General features: G+C 36.9%; 1 protein-coding gene across 1 annotated transcript; it reads left to right on the forward strand.

Moving 5' to 3' along the window:
- Positions 1-85: 85 nt before the first annotated feature.
- On the forward strand, positions 86-19116 carry LOC109544727 (homeobox protein Nkx-2.5-like). The gene is made up of 5 exons (XM_048661250.1): positions 86-387; positions 9536-9732; positions 12104-12384; positions 12448-12623; positions 15858-19116. Exons 1-5 carry the CDS (start codon positions 275-277, stop codon positions 16099-16101), a joined length of 1011 nt encoding a protein of 336 aa, XP_048517207.1. The 5' UTR covers positions 86-274; the 3' UTR covers positions 16102-19116.
- Positions 19117-24101: the final 4985 nt, after the last annotated feature.

Genomic DNA, 24101 nt, shown 5'->3' on the forward strand with positions numbered 1-24101 from the left:
AGTCACCTGTCAATATATATAGTATATTCCCGTATTACCTACAAAATATTATCATATCTTATCAATAATTTATTATAAATGTGTGTTCAAGACCCTTCGATCGCACAGATTGCACTGTTCACGATACAGGGTATCATCATCCTTTATCGAGGCACTAAACATCTGTGGAAGATTTTTCACTTCTGGTTTTTTAATTATTTAAAAACGTGCTCTGTTCCGTCGGTTTGTTGCGGGGTTTGGCCGGTTCGCGTTCTTCGAAAGTTTCCACGAAAAAATGGCAGATTTATCAGGCGGACAAGGATATGACCAAGACTGTCCCTCTTATGAGCCCACTTGGCACATTATTCCTCCTGATTATGTTCACATGGAGGATGAGTACCGATATTCGTAAGTATGCTTTTTTACTTCAAGGAAAATTTACTTAAAATCAGTTCATAATTCGGAAAGTTTTTGAAAAACTCGCTTAAAACGATCACCGTTCCGTCGCTTGCAAGCGACAATTTCTGGATGGCAAGCAGAAATCAGGGGTCTCATGATTTTCTCTATTTTGAGGCGATAGATGTTTTAAGCGAAAGTTTTAGAAAAGGGGACGGAATCTCATAAAACTGTTGTTTTCGATCTTTAAAACGTGCAAAAACGTATTTCCCTACTTAAATCTCATCGTCTCTAAAATTGCCAAACTTTATCGCAATAAAACCAAGTAAATAATAATTAACTAGTGACTAGATTCCTGCTGCCGCCACTTAGTTGAACTGTTCGAAATGTACAAAAACGCGTTTTCCTAAATAAAGCGCAGATTCTTCTCAGTGCAACAAAATAATCCAATGTAAAAAAACGATATTCTTAAGGATATTTTCAAAAAGTTTCTGATGGTGACCGTTAATTAAAAGTGGTAAAAATTTGCTGAAAGCGCAGCTTTCACAATAGAATGTAGGAATCCCGAAAATTGCACTGTTTCTTTAATTTAAAGGCAATAAAAGCAAGTAGATAATTAAATAAACTAAATCATTCTACTTTTGACAATTTTTTAGAAATCGTCCTGATGATGACGGCTTTGTGCAGGTTGAGAAACTCGTAAAAAGCACATTTTTCTCGATGAAAATCAGAAATCCCAAGTAATTAAACACAAATTTTGACCATTTTTTCGAAATATTCCTGGCGATGGAGGCTATTTGAACTTTCGAAACTCGTGACTGTATTTCTTGAATATACCAGCGACAAAATAGCATAACTGGTGTCTAAAATAGAGATAAAACGGCCATTTTTGCGACATTTTTGAAAAATAATGATTCCTGATTGCAAAAACCACAGTTTTCGCAAACGCAAAAACTTGAAAGATACTGCCGGTTCTTTTCATTCAAAGGCAAAAAAATAGTGCAATCGTTACTTTCGTAAGTTTCTGATTATGGGAGCCATTTGAACTTTTCCTCACTGGCAAAAGCGCATTTTTAGAAATAAGACGTTCAAATGTGAAAGATCCCATCGTTTTCTCAATATGAAGGCAATAAAACAAACAGATTAAAACACAAGAAAATACAATTTTTAAAGAATTCCAAATATTGGTAGTTTTATAAAGGGGTTCAACACCAGCAAAAACACATTTGTCTCTTTAAAATGCTTGAAAAACTTCAATAAATCACTTGTTGTCTTCTTGTCCACTAAACGTGAATCAACGCAGTGTTCTTTCCTGTTTCCTTTCTTTACCGAGACTTAAGGGAACAATAAAACGAAACAAGCAACAAACAAAACGCTTAAGGAATGCGCAGATTTTTCTCGATTTTCTCAAAATAGCAAACCACAAAAGTCTGGGTGTCACAAGTTTCTGGGCGTGTAAAATTGCAAATTTCTACCAGCTAAACTCATTCTTTATAATCCCCGATTTCCTTTCATTCATTGTTTTTTTGCAACTTGGTTGAGCAACTTTTCCTGAATTCATCGACTCTCTCACAAGCCGCTTAGCAAAGGGTTTCGAAAAGTCTTTGCCCGCTCCCAAAGGCAATGACATCGATAAAACTAATCCCGCGCTAAATATCAATGTTTCTTCATTGATTTTATCGGAAATTTATTTCCTATTTGTTCCTAATCCCATTTAATCCCCCCACATCAACCGATCTGTTGAAACCATGTTAGTGACCTCTTTTTGTACATCTTTCCCGGCCGTTTTCCACCCCCGAAATCTCACCGAATTGTTTAATATTAAGGAACTGCGCTAAAAACTTCGCATACAAATTAAACACAATATGAGTAGGCATTCAACCATTTCCGGCCAACCTGAATAAATTACCGGCCATTACTTTATATGTGAAAAGATTGGCTGTTGAGGCGCGGTGGTCATGTTAGCTTTTCAGCCGAAAGTTTCGACGTTTTTGAATGAGTAAATCGGCCCTTTTGTTCGGACCTTTTCACGCCAGTTTCGGATACTTCCGACTCCGATAAAGCGATGGGATGTGAGAAAAAGAATATTTATAATAAACCTGCTCGGGATTATGTAAAAGGTTCTTCAAACCAGTCGATTGTACGTCTATCTATCTACCTGATGGAAGTGAAAGAATTGTAGTCATGCTTTTTTATGGAAGGAATTTTAAATAGTTTACTTGAAACTTAATTTACTTTTATCAAGTATGAATCACTTCCAAAAAAACCTTAAAAAATTGAAGATTCCAAGTGAGTAATTGTTTGCTTGATTCTTGTAGTTCCTCTTGTATTTAGGCGCTTTTTTCACTTTCACTGTTTTTTGTTCAATTTATTTTTTCATTCCTTTAGATTCGTACATTTGAAGCATCAATTGAACAGTCTACACTCAGTCTACATTAAGCTGATATGCGATTAGTTCAAAGCCTTTTTTCCCCAGAAAAGTACGGAATGAAGACGCAATAAACGTTCGTTTACTGCGGCTGCAGAGCCCCGAAATCGTTGCCGCATTAATTAAAGCGGCGGCCCCCAATAAAGCTTCATTAAAATAGTCGAAATTCATTGTTAAAAAGGCTGTTAAACCACGTCTTAACTACCTGAATGGGACTTGGAGGTGACAAAATGGTTATTAAACCGCACAACTCGGTTGTAAACACGTAGCTGCGAATTTTGGAGCCTTTTTGTCTTCAGGTGCCAAGGAATTTTGAGTGTAGACAAGAGAGCGTCAATGAGCAACAGGTGTGAGTCCATGGCAGAAACTGAGATTTTCGGTAAGGCCTTGCCGAAAATCCGATACAATGACTTAAGTGTGCAATAATCACTTGAATGGGGCCAGTTCTTCACTTTCCCACACGTTCGCATCCGAAGAACTAATAAATTACATTCGGATGCTTAGTTTCAAAGTTCTTCGAATTGGCACCTGACTCAGTATCGGACCTTTTCAAGCTCGCAGGTAGACAGGAAGAGGAAAATCTGAACTCTTGTCGGCCCTAGCAGACTGTATGTCGCCAAAATCGCCAAATGCTTATGAATGAATTTGGACCACACTCGTAGTGGCCGATCTTAAGTGCCCCATTCACAAACAGTGTCTGTCTAGTGAATTGCAGTTAGTCTCCTTTCAACATCGCACTTTTATTCTCACTGTCTTCGAGTGAAATAGTCAAAAATATAGCACTTTTATATTTACTTCCGGACCGCTTCAATGACGACCCACCGCATACCAAAATATTGTCGTTCCATCGCGCTTTGCGGTCTTTCTACACTTAATATTTTAGTGCCTCTTTGTGTTTGATCTTTCGAATTCCTCCACTTGCAGTTTCAAACGATTTATTGACCAAACTCGTTTGGGGACCAATGGGCGCTTAATTTCCCTACTACAAACCATAAGTTCCGTTGGAATTTAGTGTTTACCGCAATTGAATTGTTTGGAGCACATGAAAATAATGTTTCTAATCTTTAAGCCGATAAGTCGCCGGTATTAAGTGGATGATTTAATGGAAACAGCACTTTTCTACATGTATTGAATTGAATATTGAAATTGGGATTAGCGATCGAATTTGTTTCTCCAACTCTTTTTCATGTTCCTAGCAGCCGTTTCCTGATGAGCGACATTTGTTGTTTCGCTCGAATTTTTCATTTAGAGATATCAAAATTTACTTTTTTTAAAGTAGTTCGGCTAAAAAACTAGCGATTTTTAATGCGAAAGACTAAGAGGCAAATTTTTCAAATCCCAGAAACTTTTTTTCCTTTTGTTTCCTGAGCTTCACACGTTTGAACGTTTTATTACAGTTTCTGTTTTAAAAATTCAATTGGAAATCTTCCATGTGAAAATCAGCCTCAACGTTTCGGTTACAATATTTTCAACCATCAACAGCTTTTATGGCCGGAGTTTAATATTTTTTAAGTTGAAAATGCAGTTCTCGGTTTGCAATCTACTAAAAGCGCAAAATCTACTGCGATTTATCATAAGCTCCGCTTCGGTTGGTCTTACCTGATGATTGAATTTTTAGCAGTTTGGCAGAATTTTGATTCACAATTTCTCCGAAAATTAGGGTTTTTTAATACGAAAGAGTTAGACGGAAAAAAGTCCAGAAACTTGCTCGAAAAAGCAGCAAAGTTTCCTTGACTTCGTACATTGGACCAACAATTTCTTACAATCTCTCTTTCTTCAAATCGTCAAAGCGAAATATATTAAAGCCGCAAATTCTACAAATATTCATCATAAGCAACGCTTCGGTTTGTGTTCCCTGATGATCGAATATAAACTGCTCAACAAAATAAACGTTACACAGCCAAATTTGCCCTCACTTTGGAACTCCATACATTATGACTTCTGCGAGCTATTTTATTTCTGTTTGAAGTGTTGTGTAGTACAATTATTTTTCTATCAGTGCATCTGTTTACAAAAAATTGGTGCTTTAGTTAAAGTTTCTACTTTAATCATAAATTGTGACTGTTGCGAGGTATTTGATTTCTGTTTGAACTGTTGTGTAGTACAATTCAGATCTATTCTCTATCTATATTATTGATACTATACTTCTCTATCTATACTATCTTTATGTCTTTTATGTTGAAATCCAAAAAATATTTTTTTGCCCAATTGAGTGCATGCCAAACTTTAACAAATTTTGCATTGCTACATTTGCCCCCTGTAGAAACTTTATCTGAAGCAGCAATTTTTCGTAGGAACACGAATAGATAGAAAAAGAATTGTACTACACAACAGTTCAAACATAAATCAAATACCTCGCAACAGTCAGAATGTATCATGTTCCAAAGTTAAGGCAAATTTGGCCGTGTAACGTTGTTAGATACGCAAAACTTCACATACCTACTAAAGCAGGAAATTATGTTAAATTTACGTTTCAGTTGACTAAAAACTGAAAAACCTCAAAGATAAATTGAAATTAATCATACTACCGAAAGTAGAGACGATAATAATTAATGATGAATGTAGGAAGCAAAGCCGAAACGTTGACTACAAATAGGCAAATAAAACAGAAAATGTTTTACCAAAGGCACGAATTAAAGCCGTTCGTTCGATACTTTTTCGGCGGTTTACAAAAAACCGGCGTTCATCAACGTTTCGGTTACCCTTTTTTCAAACATCATCAGCTGTTGCAACGAGTCCTATCTGATTTAGGTTGAAAATGGATTTTCTCCTGCTTAATTGCCGCTTTTAAAACAGTATTTTTCGGTTTTCCCTGGATTAAAAGGGCAAATTCTGCATCAATTGATCACTAGCTACGTTTCGATTTGTCTTACCTGATGATGGATTATACACAAATGTACCTAATAAAACAGCAATTGATGTTGAATTTCCATTTCAATTGAGTGAAAACCCGGGAATTAATACCACTGAAAGGGTAGGATAAAACATCTGATGATGGTCGTACGAAGAGAAACCAGAACGTTGTCGTGAATTTGCCAACTAAAAATCCAGTGTGTGTCCGAACGCACAACTCAAGAAAACGGGCGATTCTTCAACTCTTTTTTAGTTTATTCGGGCGATTTTGTGAATTTGCAACATTTGTTGTTTCGGTGGAGTTTTCCTTTAGAGATCTCAACAATGACGTCTTTGAGTAGTTTTGCAGGTTAAGATTCAAAATTCCTTCCAAAACTAGTGGTGTTTTTGGATAAGAACGAGTCAGAAGCAAATTTTCCAAAACCTAAACACTTACTCGAAAAAGCGTCAAAGTTTTCTTTGCTTCATACGTTGAAACTTTTCTTACAGTCTCTGCCTCAACTCAAATTGCCCTCAACGTTTCGGTTACAATATTTTCAACCATCATCAGCTTTTATGGCCAGAAATTGAACTTAAACAGAAACAGTAAATGATGTTCAAGTTACGTATCAATTGGCTGAAATTGCAGGTATTTAAAAAAGAGAGTTAAATTACAGTTTGACAAGGTAAAGTACTACTGAAAATGTAAGTTATAACAACTGATCATGGCTGTGAATAGTGAAGCCGAAACGCTCACGAGAATTAATCAAATGAAATCGAGTGTTTGACCGAACGCACGGACTAAATTCGTTTGTGCAACACTTTTTTCTACAATTTGATAAGCTGTGTTTTAGCCAATATTTGAACTTTTGTTGAAAATGCGTTTCTCTCATTTGCTTATCGGTTTTTAAAATACATTTCTCGGTTTTCTATCAATTAAAAGAGCTAATTTTACATTAAAGGATCATTAGCTACGTTTCGGTTTGTCTTCCTTGATGCTGGATTATGCATAAACCTAATTGTACCTAATAAAGCAGCAATCCTATTTTTAAAAAACCACAGAAAATCTGAAACATATTTTATGGGCACAGCGAATGACACAAAAGAATAGACACAAAATAAAAAGAGAAAAACAATTATACTAAACATGGAAATGATAAAGCAATTAATGTGCAATATAGACTTCAATTAATTGAAAATTTAAGAATTTTAAACCGCAAATGAAATAATAGCTTAAAAAAAATGTACTGAAACTAATCGAAAAAAACTGAATCGTTGACAAGTATTAACCCAAAATATTATATAAAGTTTTGAATGTACAAATTAAAAGAAACTTTACTGTCTATTCTACGTTTTTTTTCTGCAATTTGATAAGTTCACTAGCCAAAAAAGCCAAACTTATACCTTTGGTTAAAAGTGCAAGTAAATGCTTGTAATAACACACAAAAGCATTTAAACAATTGTTCGAACTAAAGAGAACTTTCCGGTTTACTGAACTAAAACGATTATTTTACTCTAAAACAGTCCGTTTTGCTCCAAGTTTACACCGCAAAAATTGCAAAAGTAATTAACATTCAATTGATTTAAATTGACTAAGTCTAAACAGCAAAAGAATAAAATTGAGTTAAAACTCCGCCAGATCTTACCGTTACCCAACGGGTCTGCTCTTAAGGTCTTATCCACCTTAAGAGCAGTAAACCACTCAATTCCTCAACACTCAACGCTCAAGCTGAAATTAACATCTCAATAACAAAAACATTGCACATAAATTGCGTATAAAGCAGCTGAAGCTTCGAGACATGTCCGCATTGAAGGGTCCTCAACCAGTCTCCTCTCATGGTAGAAAAAAACCGCTTTTCAGCCCTCCCTGTATCTAGCGGCCGATTTAACAAAAACATTATCAATCAACGATACAATACAAACATAAAAATCCGTCTCACCCCTCCGGGCACATTAGAGCCACTATACTAAAAACTCCTTTGAAATTCTAGCAGTAAAAGCTAAAGGCTTTTGTTCTTTTTAGAGAAACTACCACTTATTCATAAGGGTGCGCCATAGAGAACAATTTACGAGTGCTAGTCGCGATGCCCGCCCCGGATTGGCCGGTTTAGGCCCCACCCAACGGATCCGAGCTCCGATTGGTGGCGACGAGAGGTCTCGAAAAGAGCCCTTCAAACAAGGGTGCTCTTCAGTACCTCTCGATGTTCAATGTATTCGCGTGTCGCTCCTTTTGAATCCTCGAAATCAAGTCCGGTTTTCGACAACCCGCTTTATGGGCATCGGCTAACGACATTCTCAACCGGTCGCAGGCATTTCTAATCAAAAAATTCTTGTGGGTGTTTTGGGGGGTTTTTCGGACAGTTTTCGTAATTTTGGAAACAGTGGCGGAGAAAAGTGAAAGTGGGTCGCCGCGGGCGGCTGACTGTGACAGGAAAATGCTGGAACCTTCAGCTAGGGATATTAAAACAGTGCCATCGTTGCCCCCCAATCCGACTGTTCCAGCCTTATTAGGCTGGCCGCCCATTTTTCTTCCATGGGCTCCTTTATTTCCCAACCCCTGGTGCTCCAGCGCTATAAAAAACGCGCTACCAAGGTATGCATAATTTCGCTTTTATAATTAATATTATTATGTAATAATAACATGAATGTTGTCTATTGGGTTCTGAAAGAATCTGGTGCATTCCGGAAGGTCTATTGCAACCCAGAACCCTGAACCGATTCGATTTCGGCACCGCAAAAGGAACCCTGGGAGCCCATTGTACTTCGGGTTACTCTCAATGGGCCTCTTGACTTTTGCGTTATTCGCTGGGCCGGTCGTTTCCGAAAATATTAGCGCCAGTCCGGAAGGATATTTTATGTCCACCAGCAATGTAGATCATATTCCATTAGAAGGCGCACCATATTGGAGAGGAAAAGTTGACTACTTGAATCACTTGACCGCCTGTAATCGAGCACTCAATAAATCAAATCACATTTCCACATACACGTGGCTTTATTTCTCAATCGATTAATAGTTTTATCTACAGTGGAACGTTTGTTGAACCAACTGGTAAAATTTTATTTAAAGAAATGCCCATAAAGTGGAAATTTTCATTGTGCATATTGGTGTATAACCGGCGAAATGCGGCCTATAGGCCTGCCTTTCCCGATGCAATTTAGTGTGCTTGGGCCCACTATGCGGCTATTGCTGCATCGGCCGTGGATTTTTCAATGGCAATTACAAAAAAAATCATACGATGTTGCTTCAAAAATATATAAAGTATTCTACTGGGATGTTCTAAATTGGATCGTCCATCTGAAGCCGACTTTTACTTGACATTTCTGTGAAATGTTCTCTATACAGTTTAAGGGACATTTAGCGATTAGAAACCTGCGGTGCGTGTTACAGGCTTAGGAGGTTCTTTTTCAGAAGATACGGCCATTAAAAAATTAGGGTTTGGCCTGATAAAGAACCGAAACTGACTTGTCAAAGAAAAGTATGAGAAAGATGTTATTTAGAGAGAACAATCTTTGTTCGAATCTTTCTTTGAACATTTAGGGCAATTTCTTTATGCAGCGTTTGATGCGCGTTTAACCCTTTAAACCTTGAAACGCCATCGAGTGTTAAACGACCTACTGAAAGAGAGGCTTGAAAAGTGGACTGCTGATTCAACTGAAACGTGTCGCATACCTAGAAACTTTCCATTTGGATGCCAATTAAAACCTGTCCTTATCATTTGAATCGAACACAGTTTAAACACATTAAGAAATCATTGTTTTGCTGTGTGTGCCAAACGATAACAAGTTATCTAGAAAATTGTCGTATATCGATGACGTCTATGGCGCGTCATGCAAAAATTTCGCGCAAAACGTCGCCGGAAATTTAACCAAAATTTCCATTAAAAACTGGATTTGTTCCAGACTACTGGACAGCATAAAAATGTCAAATTCCATGAGCAACCAACGGCAGCCGGCCAGTTTCGCCATCAGCGATATTCTGGAATTGGATCGACAGAACAATCCACATTCAGAACTGGATCCCAGCATTACGGACAGCCTGTATACAACCACCGATTTGTCTTATATGCCAAGACATTGGGCCCAATTACCTGATCACGGTGAGTTCATCGATTAAAAATTACAATTTTTTTTTCGATTTTTCACCCATCGACAAGCGAAGCTGCTATTAGGCACGAGCGTATTGGACCTTCCGTTTTCAAAAATTCCTTATTCCTAAAAATTCCTACCAGACCAAAAAAGCTGAAAAATTGATTATTATTTCGTGTAATATTTGGATCTATAAGCGCTGGAAATTTCGCAAATTTTGCGATTTTCTCCAAATTCTCTCGTGCTGAAACAAAATCTGCAAGTAGGCACGCGCATAGTGAAACTTGATTTTCAAAAAATCCTGCGTCGATAACTGGAAAAACTCTAACCCTAGTTTTTACACTGCTTAATAGAGCAAACTTGGCACTTTCAAGGGGGACAGTCTCACTTAACTCGAAAATTTTCGTGATTTTTCATCCACCGACAAGCGAAGCTGCAATTAAACACGAGCATATGGGACATTCCACTTTCAAAAATTCCTTGTTAAGAGAGCAAAAAAACTGAAAAAATGGTTATTATTTCGTACAAACGAGAATATTTGGATCTATAGGCTCTGGAAATTTCACTTATTTCGCGATGTTCTCTTATTTCAAATAGACAAAAGCATAGTGAAACTTTATTTTCAAAAAGTTCGACGAAGACGAAAACTGGCAACAATCAAACCCTGATTTCTAAACTACTTAATAGAGAAAACCTGGCGCTTTAAAGTGGGAAAGTTTATTTAACTCGAAAATTTTCCCGATTTTTTACTCATCGACAAGCGAAGCCGCAAGTAGACACGAGTGCATTGGACCATTTTCAAAAATTTGTCATTTACAAAACAAAAAAGCTGAAATTTTCATTATTATCCCGTTTGATAGAGACTATTTGAATCCATCAGCTCAGAAACTTTCACCGATTTGGCGATGTCATCTGATTTTTTTAGCGCAGAAAAAATATTATTTTCAAAAACTTCAAAGTCGAAAACTGGAAAAACTCTAACCCTGATCCTGATACTTTTTGCACTGCCTAATAGAGCAAACTTCGCGCTTTAAGGGGGAAAGTCTAATTTAACTCGAAAATTTCCGCGATTTTTCACCCATCGACAAAGGAAGCTGCAATTAGACACGAGCGCATTGGACATTCCATTTTCAAAAATTCCTTGTTAAGAGAGCAAAACGGCTGAAAAATTGGTTATTATCCCGTTTCACAAAGGATTTTCGCATACAAAAGCTCCGAAAATTTAACTCATTTAGCGATTTTCTCTGAGTTCTCTAAAATTGAAACAAAATATGCAAATAGACGCAAGCATAGGAAATACTTTATTTTAAGAAAATTTTTTATTTAAACTTTTTTTAAAGAAAACTTGGCGCTTTAAAGTGGGAAAGTCTCATTTATCGATCGAGTCAACAAGTTCACATGTCAACAAGCCAAACTGCAATTGTACGTGCGCATTGCACGTTACATTTCCCAAAACTCGTTATTAAGAAAATAAAAAGTATGCAAATTTTCTCTGACTGGTCTCGCGCTAAAACAAAATCTTAAAATAAATACAAGCGCAATGAAAATTTCCTTCAGGAATACAAAAAAGTGGACATTTTGATTACTATTCCGTGTAATGGAAAAAAATTGGCTCTATAAGCTCTGAAAATTGCTCTCAATTTGCGATTTTTTCTGATTTCTCTCGCGTTACAATAAAACTTTAACTATTTAAGGATTCCATTTTATTCACGTACTTGTGTCGATACCTACACAAGCATAGTTTTTTTAAATTTTAAAGCAACCCCTAAAGGAGGTTTCACATTTCGATCAGAGTACATCCCCCAATTGACGCAACTGATTTCTATTGAAATGGGGTGTAAAAAGCCGCTCTACCAGCGCAATTACACAGCGCTCAAAGAGACATTAAGGGTGGATATATCGGGGGTTTTGCTAAAGCGATCCCATGAGCTTGTGGAGTCTAAACAACGATATTGAAGCTTCCTCTAAGCAAAAGGTGAATCCCGAACTTTTACCAGAAAATCGAGTTGTTCTCTAAAGGCAAATTACCAGCTAGTTGAACAAAATAGGAAAAATCAACTAATTGCGTCAACCATCCTATATTTTGGTAAAAACGTGTTTAATTGCGATGCAAAATCCAGCAAGTCTCTTGATTTATTTCGGAGACAACTAAACCAACGCCGGGAAGCGTTTAATAAATTCCTCTTTAGGGGTGTAAACCAGGGGCTGGTCCATAAAATACTGTCACTTAAGGGTAGTTAAGCGACTAAGGGCGTGACAAAACGAAAAACAGCTGGTAAGGGATAGACAATCCCTCACACCAGGCAGATGCGATTTGTCGCACGATTGTGAGCGATTTTTAAATGGCAGTTTGATGCAATGATTGAAATGGCTTATTTGCAGGATTGCCGCCCATTCATCATGTTCACCCGCAGCAGCATTTGCTGCCTCCTTTGCACAATCCTCCGCAAGTCTCGCCTGACAGTACCAGTCCTCCAATATCCGATCGATCCAGCGTGGAACCATCCAGTTTGACGGATTCTTCGACTCCAATGGGAGGACCCCCACTCACAGCCATCCAAAGCGACAATTCGGCGCCCAGCAATGGAGCACTGAGTGAGGCTGAGGATGGAGATGGGGAGCATGATGACGAGGATTGTGGCAAGGATGACGACCGAGACCAGGTGAGAATTTCTGAAGAATCGGTAATTTTTCTGAAGACTAACGGGTGGTTTTGGTTGTTACAGCAATCGGGAGGACACAAGAAGCGGAAACGGCGGGTTCTTTTCTCAAAGGCACAAACGTACGAATTGGAGCGACGGTTCAGACAGCAAAAGTACTTGAGCGCCCCCGAACGCGAACATTTAGCGTCCATCATCAGGCTCACGCCGACGCAAGTGAAAATTTGGTTCCAAAATCACAGGTAATTTAACACTTAGTTGATCGATTAAGCGAAAGAAAACATCCCGAATCCACATATTATTGTGCCGGCTTAGCAGAATCTATGAGTATCAATCAAATCGAGAGGGATTAGAGTTAAGTTTGGTGAAAATAACTTGATGTTGAATTATCACAACACCGATAACGGCAAGTAAAAATTGTGTGTGTCTAAAGATTTGTTTGGATATTATCAATCATCTCTTTGAAGCCTCTTTTTAATGGCTGGACGACCAACTAATGTTGCAATTTACTGGTTACATGTTTGGTGGGTTTGAATTTTTGAATAAAAAAATTAAACTGCTTCAACACGCGTATCAGTCATGATCGCTACCGGTGATAGCTGCGTACTTTAAACTTCGATAAGCAAACTCGTATCAACATACCGAGCTGATATCCTAATTATTCGATTCATTACATTTGGGCCAATTAGAACTTTTTAAATAATGTCATGATTAGATAATTAAAAGAATATTGTTGTTGACAATGGAGCTGTAGGCGAAAGTTGACAATGTGAATTGATCGAAATGGTGGCAAAGTTGGAAAAGTGGAGTTTCAGGCAAAAGGGCTGCAGTTATTTTCAGTTTACTTCGTAGATTCAGAAGAAGCAAGATTGCGAATGCATTGAAGAGTGAAATGTATTTGGGATCGCACTGATGTGGTGTTCAGGCAAAAAAATCCTAGTTATTAACCAAATTGTTATTATATTCTTTCCTTCCTGGGTTTCAGTCAAAGTGTGAAATAAAATATTTTATATCGTTTCGGCGAGACAATAGCGCCATCATCAGATTTAAAATTCATGCAACCTACAAACACCAATTTATAATTAAAATATGTGTTGTACACAAAGTATAATTTATAAAGCGTTAAAACATTCATTGGTTCTTGGGGAAAAAAACCGTTTTTTTTGGGAGAGCAAAACATTTGAAATACTGACCTCATAATTGGGAAATATTAGATTCTTTTAGGTCTCTGCTGTCTTGAAATCTCAAATTTCTTCGAATGAATGTCTACATTTGCGAGAATGGTATGTATGTATCGAGATATAGAGCGAAAATAGTTTTAATTTTAATATTTCCCCTTATCTCTATACATACATACCATTTTCGCAAATGTAGACAATAATTTGAAGAAATTTGAGGTTTCAAGACAGCAAAGACCGAAAAGAATCTAATATTTCCCCATTATGAGGTAAGTTTTCAAATGTTTTGCTACCCCAAAAAAAGTTTTTTTTTCTCAAGAACTAATGAATGTTTCAACGCTTTATAAATTATACTTTTTCTACAACATATATTTTCATTGTAAATTGGTGTTTGTAGTTTGTATGCTTTTTAAATCTGATAAGAGAGAGATGAGAAACGACATGAAAATGTTTATTTCACACTTTGACTGAAAACTAGTCAGGAAAATAAATCAAAACCATTAACCAAACTTTTGCATTATAACTCAAAAGCCCACATAACAGCGATAGTCAATTTCTTCAATTTTTTAACTTCAAAACCTTGTCGATTCAGAAGAAGCAAATAGTTAACGATTGCCAATCAATTGAAGAGTTAAAAATACTTGTGATTACACTTACTTGAACAGCTTTCGAAAAATAAAGCGGAAGATTTTATCTGAAGATCGCACAAAACCGATTTACTTTATAAATTTATAACTTAAAAATCTCGTAGATTCAGATGAAGCAAAGGATTAACGATTGTCAAAGCATTGAAGAGTGAAATATATTTGCGATAGCATTTTTTTGCTATTAGGGAAAAACTTCTGAGTTATTTCCCAGGATTTCGCAAATTAACTCAGAAGGTTTTTTTCCGAAAACCACACAAAACCGAGTTATAAATTCTTCCATTTTTCAAAACAGTCTTTAATTGTTCACCTGATTTTTACATTATCACTTCAAAACTTCGAAGATTCAGAAGAAGTAAAAATTTTACGATTGCCCATCCATTGAAGAGTGGAAAATACTCGGGATCGCACTTATGAGGGTTCAAATCAAAAAAATTCTGAGTTCGAAAAATAACGCAGAATGTTTTTTCTGAAGCTCGCACAAAACCGATTTACTTTATAAATTTATAACTTAAAAACCTCGTAGATTCAGATGAAGCAAATTATTAACGATTGCCAATGCATTGAAGAGTGGAAGATATTTGCGATCGCATTTTTTTGCTGTTAATACAAAAACTTCTGAGTTATTTCCCAGGATTTCGCAAAATAACTCAGAAGGTTTTTTTCCGAAAACCACATAAAACCGAGTTATAAATTCTTCCATTTTTCAAAATGTCTTTAATTGTTCACTTGATTTTTAATTTATCACTTCAAAACTTCGAAGATTCAGAAGAAGCAAAAACTTAACGATTGACAATCCATTGAAGAGTGGAAAATTCTGGGGATCGCACATATGAGGGTTCAAATCAAAAAAATGCTGTCATTTGACAAGCTTTCGAAAAATAACGCAGAATATTTTTTTCTGAACAGCACACACATTCGATTTACTTTATGAATTTGTTACTTAAAAACCTCGTAGATTCAGAAGAAGCAAAGTATTAACGATTGCCAATGCATTGAAGAGTGGAAGATATTTGCGAACGCATTTTTCTGCTGTTAATACAAAAACTTCTGAGTTATTTCCCAGGATTTCGCAAAATAACTCAGAAGGTTTTTTTCCGAAAACCACATAAAACCGAGTTATAAATTCTTCCATTTTTCAAAATGTCTTTAATTGTTCACTTGATTTTTAAATTATCACTTCAAAACTTCGAAGATTGAGAAGAAGCAAAAACTTTACGATTGCCAATCCATTGAAGAGTGGAAAATTCTGGGGATCGCACTTATCAGGGTTCAAATCAAACAAAATCTGAGTTATTTGAACAGCTTTCGAAAAATAACGCAGAAGGTTTTTTCTGAAGGTCGCACAAAACCGATTATCTTTATTTTAATTTTTTTAAAATAATGATGAATTCGTGTTTCATTTCCGTATATTGAGCCGTTTCCCTGATGAATCGGTTTAACGATCGAAATACGTTCAGAAAAGAAAACAAGAACCGAACAATTTTTCGCTCAAAATCCTTGATTTGACTCTTCAAGTTCCCCGTGTACCTTCACTCCAAGTTCAAATTCAGTGTCGTGAAAGCGAAATAATTAATTTCCAAATTAGGAACGTAAAAGCGACTTTTTCTGCTCGTAAATTGGCCTCTTTAACCGTTTCTTCTGCTTGTTTCAGATACAAGACCAAACGAGCGCAGCACGAAAAAGGGATGCACGACCAGCAAAACAACAACCCCATGCCGTCTCCCCGAAGGGTGGCCGTTCCTGTGTTGGTGCGCGATGGTAAGCCGTGCATGGGCGGCGGCCCTAAACCCCAGGACAATTTCCAGATATCCGCTAGTCACTTGGGCCCCTTAATGGGCGCCCACATGCCGCCCCATTCTGTTCTGTATGGGCAACCGCGATGGCATTGGCAATAGACTTAGTTCCTATTTTTTTTGTACATTTTGTCGATAGTTTGAGCAGCGCTTAGTAAGCGGGGTAAGTACAAATGTGGCTTCATTCGGCCAAAGACAACTTTTTCAGTTACGCACACCTAACACCAGCAAGGTGAAAAAAACGTATTTTTTGTTGTTGCCAAGAGCCTTCCAACTCCGTGATTGAGTCTAGGTAAATAACGTTATCAAGCAAAGAAATTTATTAATTAGAAATATTGAAAGATAACATTTCGATTGTATGGAAGGTACTTATTCGTTGCGACAAGATAAAATGATTTTTGTTTGGATTGATTCAAATGACGTGGGCGTTTTTTTCTCTAAACTTGTTTGCCTTTACGAAAAACATGACATTTTAAAATCAACAGATTTCCGAGAGCGATAACCAGCTACAATTGGCTGAATTTTCATTTTCGTTTCTCACAACTTAAGTGGATGTTTACGTACTTGTCAATGTTGTTTTATTTGGGAGAATGTTTTCGCATCAATTCTAGTCATAATTTTAGGTCCCGAGCCGCCCATGTACACGGTGTCCCATGACTCAATGGCCATTAGGTCGGACCTTAATTTCTCTTTGCGTCGTGGACTTTCTCCCCGGTAAATAAAAATTTTCCATTGATTTTATATGAAAGAAACGTCTTAATTTTTTAATCCTTCTAAAAACCGATGCAAATTTTAGATTTGCGTATTTTGAGCTGCTGAATCCAAGACTTACTATCTTCTAAGTAGCGTAAAAATTTTATTATTAGTCAATTTTGTTTTCAATTATATATTTTTTCATGTGTTTTACGCTGCTGAATCCAGTGGGGTGCTTATGTTCTGTCTATGTAGCCATGAAAAAAATTATAAGCAAAAACCGTTAAAAAAACTTGAAAAATTAGCGGAAAAAGCAGACAATTTTCTTACAGCCTTCAAAGCACAACAAAAACATTGGGAATTTTTTCTCATTTATCTACGATTTTATGGATTTTGAGCTAGTGCCATCAGTTTTTGTCTAGGTACGGTGCTAAAAATCGAAAATCGAAGGAATAAGTACACAAGCAGCTGGAAAGTATGTGCTTTTTATGTACGAATATACTCCAACCATTCAGATTTTTAGTTGCAAAGCCAACAGTTTAAGAAGGAAACTTAAAAGGCAGATGACCATTCCATAAGCTGAATGCACTCGGTTTGGTCCCAAAAAAATGTGCTTGAAATAATCGAAAAATTACCAACAAAGTACAGGAAAAGAGCAGAACTTTGGAAACCGTTTAGGATGACAATAACGAAAAACGTTTCGTAAGTTTGAAAATTCAATGAAAATTTTGAAACACACCGACTCATATTGGAAAACTTTTTTGCGACTGAAAAAACGTCAACTTGGTCAAAAAATCATAAAGCACACTTAAGAAAGCACGCATTTTAAAAGATAAACCAGAATTGAGCGAATCGAACTCTTGATTTTCGTTCGCTAAAAATTCTTCCAAAATATGGTCGTTTGTGGTCAACAAATAATCAGATTGAATCAAAATCGCTTCATTTCCTGGAAGGAAAACCTAATAAGAAACGAACGAAACAAACTGTTGATGTACGTTTGAGAAAGACTCTTCCTGAAAATCGGTGTTTTAAAAAATAAGACAGCAATAAGTGAATGAACTCTTGATGTATCGCAAAGAATGGCAAAAGGGGACGATACGAATCTATTTATGTTTTTAAAATTGCAAATTCAAATTATAACGTAGGCAAACCCATGGAGTTTAATGCAAATCTGTAGTGATTTTCTAAATGGGGAAAAATACAGTTGAATATGAAAGAAACAAAGCTTTGAAAATGAAGAAGCCTTCTTGCGCCAACTTGTTCCAAAAATGTTCAAAACGTTCGTAAAAAAAAACCGTGTGAAAAATCATTAAGCAAACGTATCAGCACACGCATGCGAGAAGAAAAAAAATTAACGAAAATCGAACGACACAAACTAACGAACTGATCAAAAAATCTTCCTGATAATCAATTTAATTAAACATAAAAAAAAAGAAGAAACGAACTTTTGCGATATCGCATGACAAGAGTAGACAATGATCTATTCTGATTTTAAAATTATTTATACAAAAAAATCGAGTCAGGAAGAAACCCATTTAAATTTGGGAACGCCCTGGACGTAGCAAGAAATGCCTTCGAAATGGAGAAAATACAGTTGAATATGAAAAAATTGTCATATTGTTCGCAGAAAGCCGAAATAAGAAGTCATAAAAACGTAGACAAATAGAAGCGCACCACTGGATTCAGCAACATAACACACATGAAAAAATATCATTTGAAACAAAATTGAACGATTATGGTCGTTAGAGGCTCATTTTTGCAGTTTTTCCAGGATTTTTTGGTATAATAATATTTTGACGATACTTAAAGACAACCGGTGGCTCCATTCGATTCAACAAATTAACACGTTTTTCCCATATGAAATCATTGGGAAACTTGAGGTCCTTTAAGGCACGTGATAAATCGATTTTAATCCTTTTTGGGCAAGTTTCTACAGCCTATAGAAGGGGTTTTCACCTTGGGAGAAAGTTCATCTGAGCTTTAGTTTAAGAGCGTTTTGTTTGTTTGTTAATTTTCCAGTTTTACAGTGTTTTCTTAACAGCGCACTGCATTTTTTAATTGAAAATTGCCGAAGAAATCGACATTTAAGTTGTGGCCATTGAGTGGCTCGACAGTCTGTATTTTGAGATTTTACACTGTAAAGCGTCGTTTCCCCAACAAAGCCCTTTGGGAAACTTTTTTGTTTTGTAAATATTCGGTTCCTCAGTGATACGATTTGAGGCAAATTGATGGTAGCTGTGTGTACCAACCTGTATAGTGTATATAGTAGAAATAGATATCGATACAAGCAAACTGCTAGATTTCAATGTTTTCTCGTATCAATATACTGTTATGGGGAGGGCAAAAAGCTATTACTCTAAACCTAAGGGATTATGTTTTTGTAATAGGTGATATTTATTAAATACTATTAACGCTAAGCGCAGCCGAAGTTGTTTCATTTATTATCCCCCTTTTTGTTAATCAATCCATTAATCAGCCGTTCGATGTTCGATTGAACTGATCATGTTCTAATTGCGGTCTCGCTTTCGGTTTGACACGATCATTACCGGTTTCAATGCATTTTCCTGGATGCCTGACGCGCTTTTCCTGCCCCTCAGAATCGATGCGGTCACGCCCATCCGTTTTCCCGCAATGTTTATTATACCTGGCATTTAAGGGTGGCAGTAAATTCGACACGATACTACCCACTTTCCATTCATTCATCAGTTTTTGATGATGTTTGCCCGAGAGCCAGTTTACTTCGGGATGATTACGAAAAGCCATTGAGGACAATTTCAGTTTCATCATCATCGTTATTACATAAACCTTTACAGGATTAAATCGATGGCGGCCGCCACAGAAATAGCCAGATAACGTAAAATTAAACCACACATTTCGTTTATTTTGCCCTTATCTGGAAAACTGATTAACCAAAATCAATAAGAATGATTACCCATTATATTTTAGTATGACTGTATACAGGTAGCGATAATGCGAGCAAATAGAAGATAAAACTCGAACATTTTATTATGCTGCACTTACCAGGCCTGATGCCTGACTTTCCCTTATCGCTGCTCGATGGGGGACAGGTTTGTCCTATTTAGAGGCTGCGCCCTGTGCTATTGGTAAAAAGTAGGTTTGCTCAAAAAAATGGTCCACCGGAAGCGGGCCGCATAAGACCTGGTGTGGGGATTCGAAAGCGCTTAAACCCATAGATAAACGGTTATCTAGCCGATCTAATGCGCACGGTAAATTCGCCACTTGAAAATAATTTATTAGGTATCACACTACAAATAAATTAATAAAGTAACTGAATTTATGGCCCACTTGTATCCGATTTTTACGATGCACTTGTAACTTTATTGCGTGTATTAGGGCGTCCACAAAATCGCACAGGGATTTTGTCTTTCGAAAAATTCAAAGTTTAAAAAAGTACGGGTTTTTTTGAAAAAAACCAAGTGGATTTAGGTTGCAAATGACAGTTCTTTGGCTTCTTCAGGCTGCAGGCCCGGTAGACTTTTGAATGTGTCCCTTGCAAGCCAAACCGATCAACGGATTGTTGGAAAGTGCTTTGGAGTGTTTCGTAGACTGGAACTAGTGGATTTATAAATATTGGATTAACAGAAGAGTCGATCAACTTCAGAATGGAGTGGCTGGTAGAACACAGACACTCAGCTCAAGAGGACTGTTAAATGTAGTCGATTTTTGTGCACTCGACACGCGTTGTTCCGGCTGGGATAGAAATTAGATTGCAATTTATTGGTTGATTAAGCTAATTAATTTATTGCCATTCCACTCATCCACGTTTGAAGTGATTAAATCTTTTATGGCTCGTTTGGGTTTGGATAAGCCGGCAGCAAGAGTGATTTACCCTCAGATTAAGCTTAAGTAGATGCATTTGATTCTGTTTTTCTATGGGACCAACAATGGTTCACAGTATGTGGAAATTGTGGTCTGTTTTGCCAAAACCTTAAACAATTTTTTATTCCAGGTGATTTATTAGGATTGGTAAATCAGTTTTGACTTCAATCTGGACCTGCTATTTTAGCGGACAATAGTAAACATATCCAGCATCTAAAGCGGAAATTTTCTTGAAAATCGAGCAAAAAACTAATCGGAAAATCTTGCCGAAATCAAGTTATGTATTCCGTCGCTGTTGATGATGCCTTGATAAATAATTCTTGGCTGGAATGTGGTCATTAACTAAGCCAACATTGACTAAATATCAATCTGTAGGGGCTCAGAATTTCATGAAAATTCGAGCAAAAACTGAGCTGTGAGGTCATATCAAAATCAAGTTAATTATTTCGGCGCTGTTATTGGTGCGAGCAACGAGAAACATTCAAAGTTCAAAGTTTTGTAAAAATCTACCAAAAGACTCTATGGTGAGCACGTGTCGAAATCAAGTTAGATATTCCATATCCGCAATAATGTGAGCAAAGAGCATGGATAATTTGCAAAATATCATAAACTTTGAATAAAATCACTGCTTCGATAGCCAGCATTTAATTTACTAAAAAAAGTCCGGATCGGATTTGTTTATCTCTGGCTGAGAAATCGGTTTTATTTACGGTGCTCATCCAATCAACTTGGAATGTGAAACTGGTTTTTGCGAATATTGCCGTGTGAGCAGGCGCTTTCTACAAAATGGACAATAAAAAATTGAAATCGACTGCGAAGTAAAAAATCAATGATTTTCTTGACGTATAATTCGAAATGCATTTTCATTGTGTGATCAAATGTAGTGTGTGCTTTTTGAGGATAAATGGGTAGAAAATGGAGAATGGAGCCCCAGCTTGCAGAAAGCTGGTAAGAAGGATTTCTAATCTATAAATCCTTTAGTTTAAACTGAGTTTAGTTTTTCGAAACGCAACTGAAGTTTTATGGCTTCTTTACTTTTCTCTTTTTTTCTTTTGCTGGTTTTCAATAACATGGCTTTGGACTGATTTTATGCTCAACTAAACATATTTTCTTTCTTCTTTCCAGGTGGCACGATGCAGCTTGTGGTAAGTTTGGTATTACTTTGCCCCTGGTTGCCATGTAGATGTAGAACGTTGGGACCCATATTACGGACTTGTATTTTCCTATATTGTTGCATTTAATACTTCTTCGACGAGGAACGGCGAGGGAGTTTCTGGATTCTGTATTGGGTTTTTGAATGTTTTCTTATTTTTATGTTTTTTTATCTGATGAAACCACATTTATTCTGGTGTAAGGTATTTTGTATCAATTGTTGGTGTTTTTTCTGTTATCAATTACTCTCGGAACCCAGATTTACAAATTTCAACTTTTCTTGCTCCATTTTCCTGCATTAAATCGTTAGGTGTGTGCCCCGTAAAATAAGTTTCTGCTGCGAACACTTTAAATTAACGTTGCGCAAGTGTATCAATTATTAGTATTTTTCTGCTGTAAATTTAATTTTTTGCTGCTGTAAAAGTTAATAATAAGTACCACAGAATCCAGACCAAATTGCTTAAAGGTATGTGAAATTTATTTATTACTTTTTGGTGGTCTAGCGGAAAGCGCCTTAAAATGTTGCAAATGGCCATCCATTTAGATTTCGTGCAGTTTTTTCAAATTTTGTTGCTGTCCAGCTCCTTTCAACCTGAAAAGTCGCCCAGATCAAGATTATATCCAAACTTTCTATCCAAAAAAAGCGGCTGCTTTTCTTAATTTGAGTCACCTCAATAGCGTTGAGTTTTTCCAGGAAAAATCGAGTTTTAGGAAAATTCAGCGGTCTGGACCCGGACAGCGTTTCATTTTGTAGAAAGAAGTAGATGACAATCAGGCTTGTAGTTTTTTTTATAGCATTTATGCTGCTCGCATGTGCAGACTTGCGAATTTTATGGAGCGGCTTTCCAATTTGCTTTATGCGTATTTTAAAAGGCGGTTTTTTGCAAATGGTAGCGCATATATTTTCGCATTGCAGGTGAATTGTTGATCAATTTTAGTGCGTCTAATTAGAAACAAGAAGTTCCCAAAGCGCTCTATCGAACAGGATTCAGTAAAGGTTCATATTTTTTAATGGCTGAACTTCAAGAGCCCTTAAAAATCTGATGTGCTGTTGATTAACGTTTTATATGTTAGATTTTCTATATGGAACTAAATATGAAAAGACAGCTCTCGAAGCGTGCAATCGAAAACGATATGATATTTTTTACCGCTTTCCCGATAGAAGTTCTGAAGCTTTGAGACCTCGTTACCTTTTGATTCTTTCTCTTCTTTGAGATTGAGATTCTGAGCCTTTTCAACGTCAAGAAGAAATATTCCTAACGAATGTCAGAATTTTTTAGCCGCATTAAGTAAGCCGAGATTAAGCCGAACTAAGAAAACTAGTTTAGGGAACGATTCGTTCGGGGGGCTAAATAACGCTTCAAACAGAAAGCAAATCAGAATTTATGCACTTTTGAAGTCAGGGCAAGTTTATATGTAGGTTATATCAGTCCCATTTTGAAAGTACATACTTTCATCCATTTGATTCATGAATTGCTGATCGATAGAAATCAATGTCGCTTCCCAACTTTGAATTTTCCTATTCGCGGTTCGTCCGAATTGAGTAGCGATTACTTAATGGCGCAAAACCAGCTTCTGCCCATTATTCCAAAAATCATAATTCGCCGACGTTATCAGCTTTCGACTCGACTTGGTCCATACTGGGTTTTATGATGAATGATCCTGCTGCGTCATGTCCAGGCCATTTAGTCCTTACTCGTCCTTATCGCCCAGATAGGATTGAGCTTTCTATCCGCAGGCCGCGTGACCGCTCTTACCGTTTTCCACTTTATGATGTGTTTATTATTTGGGGGAACTTTTTCGACTTCACTTCGATTCAATCGCCGGCCCAAACCATCATCCTGTCGTTTCCATTGCCAGTGTTTTTATTCCCAATTCGGACCCCCGCTGGCTGGCATCAGTCCAATCCAACCAGGTGCTTGGCTGGGGTCAATTTGTAGTGTCTCAAACACAATCGAAGTCCTGCTGATTTTTCGAAATTCCTCATCTGCCCACACACGCCTATTCTTTCGGTTTGTATGCTCACTGTTATGCGCCCTTTAGTTGCAGTTTGCATCCACCGGAAGTGGTCAGTTTCAACAGTAAATCATCCAATGGATCTTAATTTATTTCGACTGCCTGGTCTCGATTCATCTTAAGGGGTTTTTCCGTTAACTAAAAAGTCCATATAAACTTGTGTCGCAAATGCGTCGTTTCCGACGTACAGGGTGATGGATGAAACTATTATTGGGTTTTTCCTTTATAACTTTAATAGCAAAACTTCAAACTCTTTAATTTCTTTCGCATCTGCCACCCATCTCGAGCAATTTGCAAATAAAAAACATAACATACCGCGACGTGCCAAAAATTATAACGGTAAACCCAAATAATGTTTCTGATTGGAAACCAAGCTCATTGTTCACTTATGATTGAGTTAA

The sequence above is a fragment of the Dendroctonus ponderosae genome, unplaced genomic scaffold (assembly GCF_020466585.1).
Source record: "Dendroctonus ponderosae isolate FM_Combo_2020 unplaced genomic scaffold, Dpon_F_20191213v2 Dpon_F_20191213_1, whole genome shotgun sequence".
NCBI classification, from domain to species: domain Eukaryota; kingdom Metazoa; phylum Arthropoda; class Insecta; order Coleoptera; family Curculionidae; genus Dendroctonus; species Dendroctonus ponderosae.

What these genes read in the sequence shown, in the direction of transcription:
- LOC109544727 (XM_048661250.1), top strand. Translation starts at nt 275, where the DNA reads ATGGCAGATTTATCAGGCGGACAAGGATATGACCAAGACTGTCCCTCT. An exon ending in GGCCCAATTACCTGATCACG is followed by an intron (nt 9,733 to 12,103) that starts GTGAGTTCATCG and finishes GCTTATTTGCAG; the next exon opens with GATTGCCGCCCATTCATCAT. An exon ending in AGGATGACGACCGAGACCAG is followed by an intron (nt 12,385 to 12,447) that starts GTGAGAATTTCT and finishes TGGTTGTTACAG; the next exon opens with CAATCGGGAGGACACAAGAA.